General features: G+C 34.4%; 1 protein-coding gene across 1 annotated transcript; it reads right to left on the reverse strand.

Annotated features, from left to right (window-relative positions):
- Window positions 1-6,257: 6,257 nt before the first annotated feature.
- On the reverse strand, window positions 6,258-9,149 carry LOC137815962 (uncharacterized). Its single transcript, XM_068619069.1, has 3 exons — window positions 8,307-9,149; window positions 7,235-7,769; window positions 6,258-6,784 (listed from the first exon to the last, which is right to left on the reverse strand). Exons 1-3 carry the CDS (start codon window positions 9,147-9,149, stop codon window positions 6,258-6,260), a joined length of 1,905 nt encoding a protein of 634 aa, XP_068475170.1.
- Between the last annotated feature and the right edge of the window lie 4,491 nt (window positions 9,150-13,640).

Below are 13,640 nucleotides of genomic sequence, written 5' to 3' on the forward strand. Positions count from 1 at the left end.
CAACATCTTAGTAACCACCACAATTATCTTTCAGAGTGTGTCATTTTGAATTGCTACAATTATCCTTCAAAATAAAAACCCTACGTTCCCCTTCCCTCCATACACCATTCCTTATTATTTCCAATTTTTAGAAAACTTGCTTTGACTCTTGGAAACTGAATACACTCTTAACTCTGCACACTTTTCATAAACACTCACATGAAACCTCTCTTCACTCCTTCTCTCTGCTAAAATTTTCGCCCTCTCTCTCACGAAACCTACCACTCTTCCCCCCTTTTTCTCTACAAAACACTCACGAAACCTTTCTTCACTCTCGCCTTCACTCTCACGTTAGGTTCTTTACTCTGGTCCTCACGAAACACAAACTATAAAGCGTTCACATGTTACACTCTTGCCTTCACACGTCTTCTCACTCTCGTGTGCATAAAACCTAGCCTTCACTGTCTGCCACTATTTGTCAGCGTTTATTCAGGTTCGAAATCTACTGTTGGATTGTTCCTAATTTTTCAAATCTATTGTCACCAGTGCAAAATTATAAAAACAACAACCATTTATTTAATATGTTTTTACAGTCAGACGCTGTCGTTCAAAATGCGGTGGCAATTTTGAAATTAACTTCATTTAAGAATGCGGCGACTATTTGTTATCGCCACATTCTTAAACAAAACGCTTTATTTTAAGAATGCGACTGGTAAAGTCACATTCTTAAACAAGGCACTTTATTTAAGAATGCGGCTTTACCTAATAGCCGCATTCTTAAAACAAATCGCTTTGTTTAAGAACGCGACTTTACCTAATAGCCGCATTCTTAAAACATTTTTTACCCTAACACAGAAGCGCGCCACTTACGCTTTAAACTTTCCTTTCTCTGGGACTTCGTTTCTCTTCTATTCTTCTGCTAGGTGTTTCCTCTCTTCTTGTAGCCACATTGCCTTCGTGCCATTGGTCAGTCGTTTCGAGCTCTCTACTTTTTCACCATTAGTTTTTGTATTTTTCTGTTTCTCTTATTTGTTTGTTTTCTGCCATTGCTAGAAGGTCACCACTGTTTCATTGGCATTGTTTGGGATTTTACTGCGCCTTGCTCCTTCGTTGTTGCCACCTTGCTCCGTCACTGCTATCGCCGCCGTTGTCGGTCCCGCGCTGCTCTTTGTTGGGTTCAATAGTATCAAAGTTCAAGAGGGGGTGAATTGAGCTTTTAAAATTTTCACACAGATTCACTCTTTTTAGCAAACATAGGAAAAAAATCAATTTATTATGCAATGAGCAGATTTATTTTTATGCTTACTTCATCAAGACAGTATTTCAAATATCTGATTTTAAGGTATTAAGCGATTTTAACAGAGAACACAAAAACACCTTGATAAGCAAAGAAAAAACATATAGTAGAATTCTGAGACAATTTATGAATGTCAAACCATACAACACCTTTGAATGATTCGTGCTAATTGATATACTTGGTTTTTGCAAAAACAATGTGCTTTAATTATATTTAAATTAGTTGTCTAGATTTCAACCAGTTATTCAGATTCATTTATCATAAACCAAGAACAGTATGAACAAACCCAGAAAGAATATATTCAATTTTAATTGAACAAATTTATTTTCTGTCAAATCAGCATACACAACAGTAATTGAGTGCAGAGATTAAGAGAGATTGAACACCACAAGATTATACTGATTCACTCATATGAGCTACATCCAGTCTCACCTCTCCCAAGGTGAAATCCACTAAAAATAGTACACACCAATTACAAAACCTAATGTTCTTAAGCCCTAGAACAACAAGACACACCTAGCTGAAAAACCCTATTTCAGCACACACAACTCTTCAAGAAGAGTCTTACAACAACAATTACAAAGAAAATAATGATGAAATGAATACACCTGGAAAAAGATTGCAGAAATCTGACTAGACCAGTAGAACAGATTGCAAAGAGCAGTGACAACACCTCCAACCAAGCTTAGAACAAAACAAGAACGAGCACACCTTTTTCTTTTGAAAAACTCTTTCAAGAACACATCCTCATTGTCTGAAAACTCTCAATCTTTGATTTAAACTCGTTTTCTCAACACCCTTTTTAGTGAGTTATAACTCTCTTCATATAAGAAATGATTTATAACAGAATTTCAAAAAACAATTTAAAAAGTTGTTATAAAAAAAACAGATTGAAGTTATAATGAATAGATTTATTTTCAAAAAGGCAAATAGAGATTTTAAACAGTTGCAACACAATCATTTTGATAGCATAAAAGGCTGATCCAAGATACTTGATGCACAAAACAAAGTTATAAAAAAACTTTTCAAAAAACAGGCACCGGTTAAAAAAGAATCTTATTCATTTGAGAAAAAACAGATTCATTTTCTGTGCAGTAATGCATATTTTGGTAAAATATGAGAAAACCATTTTAGAAAACGTTGTGCTTGATCTTATCACCTTGATAAGGGTTAAGAGGTGGGTCACGATGCAAAAATCTCACTTTAAACACACTCTAACCTATATACAAGACTACCCAATTACAAATAAAAACTTCAAAGCAAAACACACATTGCTACATCAAACAGATTGACTTGAAGGAGCCACATCCATCTTCAACAATCTCCCCCTGTTTGATGGAGACAAATCCCCATGGCTTTGTTGTTTTGAAGAGAGATCAATACCTGTACTGCACCCAATACCAAAATACAAAAGCTGAAAGTGAACATATCATAAAACAGATTTAGGGCTAGAGTGTAGCTCTTTGTATCACAACAGCATATCAAGTTTGCATCACTAGCAATATGAGCTATTTTTCTCCCCCTTTGGATCATCAATCAACATTAATGCATAGAGAAATATAAAACCAAATAAAAGCTAAACATAACAGTCCAGAAGCTAAACAATACAAATTGTTCAACAACATAAGCATAAGATAAGCACTAAAAACATATCACTTATACTTGTAGTATAGTTCTGCCTACTGCTCCTGGATTCCTTCAATTTGATGGTCAAGATGCTGGAATCTGGCTTGTGTTGCCTCAAAATAGGTCTTTTGATAATTTCAAAGCACATCAAGACGATACAGAACCTGCCTTTCAAACATAGACATTGGTTCACCTCTGTATTCTGGAGCATGATAGGCAACAAAACCATTGTGGTTAGCTGCAGCAACATCTTCATTCATTGATTGTGGTGCTGGTGAATCTCCTCTGCATTCCATAGATGGAGATCTCTTTCTCTGACTTATAGAAGGTTGAGCAGGAGACTCCATTCTGTGAGATGATGTACTGTTATGTTGCTTGCACCGTATCATCTTCCATAGGCACTGTATTATCTCCCTCTTCATTGGTGAGATTTGATCCTCCATGTTCCTTCTTGTGAGTCCTGCTTTTATGAAATACCCAACTGTTTTCCACTTTTTGAAAACCCATCTTGATGAGAGTGGAATTGTCAATCTCACTCATAGCTTTGATAGTCTCATTCCTCTCATTAGTAGTATCAACACCAAAGTAATCAATTAATTTTGATACAAGAATAGCATAAGGAAATTTGTAATCAACTAACCTTTTTTTTCAACATGTGTTCCATTATGATGTATACACAGTTAACTTTTATCAGATTCATAATGCAGTACAGGAGGATTAAATCTTCCTCATGCAGAACAACATGGTTAGTGCCTCTGGGAATAAGTTGCCATGCAATAATATAGGCAATTAATCTTGGAGTTAGATTCAGATTACTTTCATGAAACCTGTTAACACTTTGAGTTGGATTCCTCACACAGCTCCTGTAGTATTGGATTTTATTAAACTTCTGAATTCCATTTGTGTTCCCTTTTCCAACCTTCAATCCAGAGTACTTGATTCCAGCCACTGAGTTCCACACATCATTGGAGATTTTAATCTTAATACCTTTCACATATGACACAAAGTTCTTTCCATCCAGTGTCAAGTTGGTGTAGAAGACCTTCACGAGGTCTGGATACACATTTCCAGTCATCTCTAAAAACTGCTTTAGTTTTTTATGCTTCAGTGCAGATCAGATTTTAGTTAGTTTTTCAATTTTTAGCCATGTGAACTTCAAGACCTTGGGTATGTTGATATATTTTCTACTCATCTCATGTATGTAGGCAGTTATGGCCTCTTCATCTCCAACAAACCAATTTTCCAGAACACCTTGAAAGTTGTTGTGCTTCTCCTTATTCTTCTTTTTCTGACGTGAGGAGGATGCCATTGTTGAACCTGTCTTAAGTCTGCACATTAATAAACTTGAAGACAAATTAGTGTGAAGTGAAAAACATACACCAAAAAATAAGCAAAGAACACAATTACCTTACCAGGTTTGGTTCAATAGTGAATGGTAAGAATTAACAATGATGGAAACAAAATTATATAGCAAACCAGTAGTGTTTTGATCAAGTATTTAAGAGCAAAGATATGTAAAGATTTGATTCCCTGTGCATGTGCAAAATATCTTTGAAAAGGAGCAAAAGATATTTTGAAGCACGGTTCACACATCAAACTTCCCCATTGTGTAATGAATACATCAAATCAGTTACAAAATCATGACAGAAACCGTCAAAGATTTGTTGGTTAATACCCACAATGTCAGTCAAACAGTCAAGGAACAGATATTAATGTTTCTCTTTCCTAGTCATCAATGCACACCAGTATCAAGAAAAAATAAACATGTTTAATTGATAAACAACATATTTATTTTTCACTGCAGTAGACAATTAACATTTATAATACCTAATTCATTCAGCAAAAAATTAAACCTATCTTTGGCTAAAGGTTTAGTAAGCAAATCAGCAAGTTGCAAATCAGTATCAATGAATTTAATTTTACATGTTCCATTTGATATGTGTTCTCTTAGAAAGTGATGTCTTATCTCAATGTGCTTATTTCTTGAATGCATAATGGGATTTTTTTGTTAAACTGATAGCACTTGTATTATCACACAGAATAGGTATTTTATTAAGCAAGATACCAAAGTCATTTAGCTGTTGCCTTAACCATAGAGTTTGAGCACAACAACTCCCTGTTGCAATATACTCTGCTTCAGCAATAAAGAGAGCAACACATGATTGCTTTTTGCATTGCCAAGAGATCAAGCTTGATCCAAGTAAGTGAGAGGTGTCACTGGTGCTTTTTCTATCAATCTTGTAACCTGCAACGTCCGAATCAGAGTAACCAGTTAGACTTAATGAAACATTACCTGGATACCACAAGCCAACATCTTTTGTTCCTTGTAGATATTTCAGAATCCTTTTGGCTGCATTGAAATGTGACTCTTTTGGAGCAGATTGAAAACGAGCACACATGCACACAACAAACATTATGTCAGGTATGCTGGCAGTAAGATAAAGACCCAATAAGTCCTTTGTACTTTTTCTCATCAACTGGATTTCCAGCCACATCATGATCAAGATGGTAGCTGGTTGAGAATGGTGTGCTGATTGATTTGCACTTGTCCATTCCAAATTTTCTTAACAAGTCCTTGTAATACTTATCCTAATTTAAGAATATGCCATCCTTGAGTTGTTTGACCTGGAAACCTAGAAAGTGATTCAGTTCATCCATCATGGACATTTCGAACTCACTCTTCATAATTTCCTCAAAGGTCTCACACATTTCTTCATTGGTTGATCCGAATATGATGTCATCCACATAAACTTGAACCGGAATTATGTCTTCCTCTTTTCTCTTGATGAACAATGTTTTATCAGATGTGCCTCTATCGTATCCTTGTGAAGTCAAAAAAGCACTCAATCTCTCATATCATTGTCTAGGGGATTGCTTAAGTCCATAGAGTGCTTTCTTGAGTTTGAACACATGTTCTGGATGTTGATGGTCTTCAAATCCTGGGGATTGTGAAACAAATACTTCTTCATTGATATATCCTTTCAAGAAGGCGCTTTTCACATCCATTTGGAATAGTTTGAAACCTTCCATACATGAGAAAGCAAGGAGAAGTCTAACAACTTCTAGTCTAGCCACTGGAGCATAAGTTTCATCATAATCTATTCCCTCTTCTTGGTTATATCCTTTAGCCACAAGTCTAGCTTTATTTCTGGTGATCACTCCATGCTCATCAATTTTATTCCTGTATATCCACTTTGTTCCAATGATGTTCATTTCATATGTTCTTGGAACAAGTGTCCATACCTCATTCATGGCAAACTGATTCAGTTCTTCCTGCATAGCCAGAATCCAGTTGTTGTCCCTTAAAACTTCATCCAGATTCTTAGGCTCCACTTGAGAAACAAAAGCCATTGTCTCACAAATTATTTGGAGACTTCCTAGTTGAAACACCCTTTTCAATATTTCCAATGACATTGTCAAGTGTGAGATCTCTTGGGGTCGTCCATTCTTTTGGTAAATCTGCAGAAACAATTGGTTCTTTGACAACATGTGAGTCATTTGCATCTATATTAATCAAATAATTTTTATGTAGAACAATTCTTAAATCATCACATTCTAAGTCATCTGAAACAGATTTTTGCATGTAATTGTCAGATTCATCAAACAATACATGCATTGATTCTTCCACAGTTAGCAACCTTTTATTGAAAACCCGATAAGCATGTCCATTCAAAGCATAGCCAATATGAATACCTTCATCAGATTTTGCATCAAATTTTCCCAAATTATCTTTGCCATTATTCAGAATAAAGCACTTACATCCAAACAATCTAAGATGACTTGCACTAGGTTTTCTACCCTTATACAACTCATAAGGTCTTTTCTTAAGGATAGGGCTAATTAGAGTTCTATTTAGCACATAAGTAGCAGTATAAACTGCATCTGCCCAGAAGTATTTAGGTAGCTTAGATTAATTCAACATAGTTCTAGCAAGTTCTTCTAGTGATCTATTTTTCCTCTCAACAACATCATTCTGTTGGGGAGTCCTAGGGGCTGAAAAACTATGTGATATCCCATGTTTTTCATAAAACCTTTCAAACTTAGCATTTTGAAACTCCCCCCCATGATCATTACGAATAGATTTTACACAGCATCCATTTACATTTTGCATAACTTTTTCCAATTTCTTAAAAGCCTTATAAGCATATTTTTTATAAGCAAGAAAGAGAGTCTATGTATATCTAGAATAATCATCAACAATCACCAATGCTTATAGATTTCCAGCAAGACTAGCAATTCTAGAAGGTCCAAACAAGTCCATATGCAGCACATCCAAAGGTTTCTTAGTAGATACCATGTCTTTTGATTTAAAAGAAGTTATGATTTGCTTACCTTTCACACATGCATCACATAGTCTATTATTCTGAAATTTGATATTAGGCAAACCAGAAACAAGATCCTTGGATTTCAATTTGTTCAAATAATTTGTATGAATGTGAGCTAACCTTTTGTGCCACAACCAAGACTCATCACTTTTTGACAGAAGACATTCATTTTCAGAATCATTTTCCAAGATATCCAAGAGATATATATTGTTTACTCTTTTATCTGTAAACAAAACCTCACCAAAAGAATCATGTGAGATTTTGCGCCCATTTGATTTGAAATTTACCTTGTACCCTCTTTCACACAATTGACTGATACTTAGAAGACTGTGCCTTAGTCCTTCCACATATAAAACATTTTCAATGGTGGTTGAACTTCCAGTTTCAACATTTCCTTTTCTTAGAATTCTTCCACGGTTATTGTCTCCATAAGTGACATGTCCCCCTGCCTTGAGTTTTAGGCTAGTGAACTTAGTTAGGTCACTGGTCATATGCTTTGAACATCCATTGTCCAAATACCATTGGTTCCTCTTGTTGTTTTTCTGCAAAAACAAAACAAAAATAATACACATGGTACCCCTTTTAGTCTAGGGTCCAGCAGGGATTAATACCTTTCCTTTGGAAGCCATTTGGCCAAGCTTTTAGGAACAAGGTATTTTCTAGCAATGCATGTTCTAGAAGTATGTCCAAATTTCATACAATAAAAGCAAGTAACAGGATATACTTTTTTACCACTGTTGAAAGAGGAAAAACTTGTTTTTGAAGGAACAAAAAAACTTGGTAGCTTTTTAACATTGTTTTTCTTTCCTAGATTATATCCAATTCCATTTTTGTTGAAAACATCATTTTGTGACCCTAAAAGAGTCTCAAGATTATCTTTTCCCTTAGTGAAGTTAGATAAAGTTTTCAACAAATACTCAACTTATTTTTCCAACATTTTACAGTTTTCACAAGTCTTTATAGAAGCATGGAAACATGTCAATCAAGGCTTACAAGATCAGTTTTAGCTTTATGCAGTTCCTCCTCAAGTGATTTTACCTTAGGTGCAAGAACATTATTTACATTTTGCAATTTAGTACATAATCATGAGTTTCTTTGAAGGCAACTAGCAATTGATCATAATTGTCAGATTCCATAAAGAAATCACTCACCGAATCAGATATTGATCCTTCATCTTTCATCATGAAACAGAGCTTTGTTTCTTCACTTTCTGTTGAGGAGCTGGTTGTTGAATATACTTCATTTTCTTCCCAAGAGATATAGGCTCTTCTCCCTTTACTTCTTTCAACCTTCTTGCTGGCTGGTTTTTCTTTTATTTGATTGTTAGGACAATCACTCTTTATGTGACATGTTTTACCACAACCAAAACAAGTATAGTTAGAAGAATTAGATTCATTCGGTTTAGGATACCTCCTATTTTGTTGAGTCCTATCTTTGCCTTTCTTCTTTAGGAATCTGCTAAACCTTTTTATAAGTAGGCTTAGTGTTTCATCATGTTCAACATTCTCTGCCTCCTCACTGCTATCATTATGTACACTTATTTTCAATGCAACTCCTTTGGTTTTCCTCTCCACTGTCTCTTGCTTTTTAAGCCTTTTGAGCTCTAGCTCATGCTCCATTAATTTTCCAAACAGTGCAGTAGTGGACAGCTTTGACAGATCTTTGCTTTCTGATATAGCAGTCACTTTGGGTTGGCAACTCCTATCAAGACACTTCATCACCTTAATAGTGAGCTCTTCTTTGTCAAACACCTTTTCCAGTCCAGTAAGATGATTTACAATGTGGGCAACCCTCTTCTGTACATCAACAATGTTTTCTTCAGGTTGCATCCTGAAAAGTTCGTATTCTTGAATGAGTGAGTGTTTTCTTGATCTCTTCACATCATTCGTGCCTTCATGAGTAACTTCCAAAACTTCCCACATCTCCTTAGCCGAATTGTACTAAGATATTCTGAAGAATTCATCCATTTTCAATGCAGAAGTTATGACGTTCTTAGCTACTAGATCATATTGAGCCTTTTTCTTTTCACTCTCATTCCATTCAGATCTTGGTTTTGCAACAGTTTCATCTTTTACAACATGCATTGGCACAAAAGGTCCATGGACCACAACCTCCCAAATATAAGAGTCAATAGATTCCATGAAAATTTTCAATCTTATTTTCCTGAATGCATAATTCATCCCACTAAACATAGGGGGTCTATTAATAGACGAACCCTTAGCAAAAAGCACTTTAAACTCAGACATATTGCACACAAACTTCAGTAAAATACAAGTCCTAGCTCTGATACCAATTGTTGGGTTCAATAGTGTCAAAGTTCAAAAGGGGGTGAATTGAGCTTTTAAATTTTCACACAGATTCAATCATTTTACCAAACATAGGAAAAGAATCGATTTATTTTTCAATGAATAGATTTATTTTTCTACTTACTTCAGCAAAACAGTATTTCAGATATCTCATTTTAAGGTATTAAGTGATTTTAACAGAGAACAGAAAAACACCTTGATAAGCACAAAAAAAAACAGATAGTAGAATTCTGAGACAATTTGTGAATGTCAAACCATACAACAACTTTGAATGATTCATGCTAATTGATATACTTGGTTTTTGCAAAAACAATGTGTTTCAATTATATTCAAATTAGTTGTCTAGATTTCAACCAGTTATTCAAATTCATTTATCAGAAAACAAGAATAGTATGAACAGACCCAGAAAGAACAGATTCAATTTTAATTGGACAAATTTATTTTCTGTCAAATCAGCATACACAACAGTAATTGAGTGCAGAGATTAAAAGAGATTGAACACCACAAGATTATATTGGTTCACTCACATGAGCTACATCCAGTCTCACATTTCCCAAGGTGAAATCCACTAAAAACAGTACACACCAATTACAAAACCTAATGTTCTTGAACCCTACAAGAACAAGGCACACCTAGCTGAAAAACCCTATTTCAGCACACACAACTCTTCAAGAAACCCTATCAAAAAGAGTCTTACAACCTCAATTACAATGGAATGAATGATGAAATGAATACACCTAGAAAGAGATTGCATAAATATGACTAGACCAGTAGAGCAGATTGCCAAAAACAATGACAACACCTCCAACCAAGCTTAGAACAAAACAAGAACAAGCACACCTTTTTCTTTTGAAAAACTCTTTCAAGAACACATCGTCATTCTCTGAAAACTCTCAATCTCTGATTTAAACTCGTTTTCTCAACACCCTTTTTAGTGAGTTATAGCTATCTTTATATAAGAAATGATTTATAACAGAATTTCGAAAAATGGTTTAAAAAGCTGTTATAAAAAGAACAAATTGAAGTTATAATGAATAGATTTATTTTTAAAAAGACAAAGAGAGATTTTAAACAGTTGCAACACAGTCGTATTGATAGCATAAAAGGTTGATCCAAGATACTTGATGCACAAAACAAAGATAAAAAAAACTTTTCAAAAAATCAGGCACTAGTTAAAAAAGAATCTTATTCATTTGAGAAAAAACAGATTCATTTTCTGTGCAGTAAAGCATATTTTGGAAAAGCATGAGAAAACCATTTTAGAAAACGTTGTTCTTGATCTTATCACCTTGATAAGGGTTAAGAGGTGGGTCACGATGCAAAAAGCTCACTTTAAACACACTCTTACCTATATACAAGACTACCCAATTACAAATACAAACTTCAAAGCAAAACAAACATTGCTACGTCAAACACATTGACTTGAAGGAGTCACATCCATCTTCAACACTCTTCACCACCATCGTTGCCTTTACGCAGAAGGTTGGTGGTGTTTTATATTTTTTTAACTTTGTTTTAATGTTATTAATTTGTTTATTTTTTATTTATTATAACTTGTATTTTTTAAAATTTATATTTTTTTTTAGGTTAGAATAGAATTATTAAATTATTAGATGGTAGATAGATTTATATTATTTAATATTTATAATTATTTAATTATTTTTAATTTGTATATTTAATATTTTTTAAAATAAAAGTTTTCATGTTAGGCATCACTATGCAACTTGAGATCTCAGCTATACTGACACCTCAAGTAACAAAAATCATTTGCCATCACATGAAAAAAATATTATTAAAAAAAGAAAAAATAAAGAAAATACAAAAATATGGGGGACTAGACCAAAACCTATATGTTAACAAAAACGATACATAGGTAGACTATATCTAATCATAAAAAATTCTAAGAACATACTAGATGGTAGCCTATTATACCAATGAAAAAATTCTCTATGAATAAATCCTAAATTAGCCAGCTTATCAGTACATGCATTTCCTTCCCTAAAAATATGAGTAACCCTAAACCTGATTTTTCCACAGTAATTAAGACTAGTATTTCATCAATTACGAAGCATCCAGGGAACATTAGTCCTAACAGTAAACACAACACAAACCAAAGCAGAATCACATTCCAGCCAGACATTAGTAAGCCCCATCTTTTGAGCTTCCTCCATAGCATGTATAACCCCATAAAACTCAGCAACCAGAGCAGACTAAACTTCAAGAAACACAGAGAAAGCTCCAATAAATTCCCCCACACTCCTACAGAAAATACCTCCACAAGTAGTAAGACCAGGATATCCCCTAGCAGCTCCATTAGTGTTAATTTTAATTCAGCCTGGTGAAGGAAACTCCCATATAGGAAGAGGGCGAAGAACTTTACCAGTACGAGTATTAATACCGAAAAACTTGATCACATTGAAATCCAATATATCATTTTTCATTAAAGCTTTAGACAAATTTCCCACTATACGAGTTAAATCTTTAATAACTGAAATAGTCCTAGAAACCTCAATCTTATCCTGAAAACGAGCATAATTCCTCATACGCCATATCATCCAAATAGAAAAAGTTATCACTGCAAGCTTAATCAATTTAACCAAAGGACTACCATTACTCTTAATAAAAGAGAGGAGATCATCCTTATTAGATAAATGAGAAATAGGAAAAATCTGTCGAACTCAACTCCAAATTAAAACATTCAAAATATAAGTGTTAAATAGATTCCTCGTGCTTTTCACAAAGTGTACACATATAACAAATATGCAGACCTTTATTTTAAATATGTTGATCTGTAGGAAGCTGCCCATGAAAAACTTTCCAAAGGACAAGAGTTTTCGAAGGCGGAAGATATGAAGACCAAATAAATTTACCCCAACCACAGGGAACTCCTGGATCCAAAAAAAAGTCATAGCCGATTTAAGAGTGAAACGACCAGACTCATCTAAAATCCAATTAGGAATATCCTGTTCCGCCATAACCATGACATGACTAAAAAGATTAGGCATTTGTTGTAAAGACAATGGAATATTCCAATCACCACTTGTCCAAAACTGAGAGACTGTATCCGAAATGCTAGCACCATCAAATAATCCTACAATATTCGTTAAAGAAGGAGTACCGCACCATTTATCATTCCCGAAATTAATAAAAGAACCTGTACCAACAGTCTAAGAAGTATAATCAAGTATAGTAGAATAAAAGTGCTTAATTCCAGGCCAAAGAGATCATGATCTATAAACCATTCGAAACTCATATTTTGATTTAAGAACCCTGGCTTTCAAGAGCAAAGACCAAGGCATATTGCTATAAGAAAAGTTCCAAGCAAGCTTAAGAAGATATGCATTATTTTCATGGTGAGGGTTAATAATCTTCAAACCTCCATTCTCAAGGGGAGAACAAATCGTAGCCCAATTAACAGTAGTTATATCTTTTTCCAGAATATCACCAGTCCAGATAAAATTTTGACACCACTGCTTAACTTGTTTAAGAAGAGAAACAGGTCATTTACACAAATTAAAACTATAAGCTAGAAGACCTGTAATCACCGTATTGAACAAATGAACCTGACCCATCATGCTAAGAGATTTACCTTTCCAAGAAGCAAGCTTCAATTTGACTTTATCAGCCAAAGGTTGAAGAAAACGACCCCTTGGAGCACCAACAAAGATAAACACTCCTAAATAAGTGAAAGGAAAACAACCATGACTACAAGAAAGAATACATTGATTTTTTGGTGACAAATCTTGCAGAATTATTCATTGTGAAGAAACTACTCTTAGAATTATTAACATATTGACCCGAAAAATCACCATATGTTTTAAGAAAAATACTCAAATTTCTAAGAGACTTATTATTTCCTATAGAAAAAAAAATGTCATTTGCATATAGTATATGAGAGGGGGTGAGAAAACCTTGCGCACTAGCCATATGTAGTATATTCTTATCATTCACAAGCTTTGATAGACCTCGACTAAGAACATCCTCTGCAAGATAGAAAAGTAAAGGAGACAAGGATCACCTTGTCTAACACCTCTACTACAAGGAAAAAAAACCCACCAAACTGCCATATATTCTTATAGAAAGCATAGCTGAATGAAGAATAGTACT

Source organism: Phaseolus vulgaris, chromosome 1 (assembly GCF_000499845.2).
Source record: "Phaseolus vulgaris cultivar G19833 chromosome 1, P. vulgaris v2.0, whole genome shotgun sequence".
Classification (NCBI taxonomy): Eukaryota; Viridiplantae; Streptophyta; class Magnoliopsida; order Fabales; family Fabaceae; genus Phaseolus; species Phaseolus vulgaris.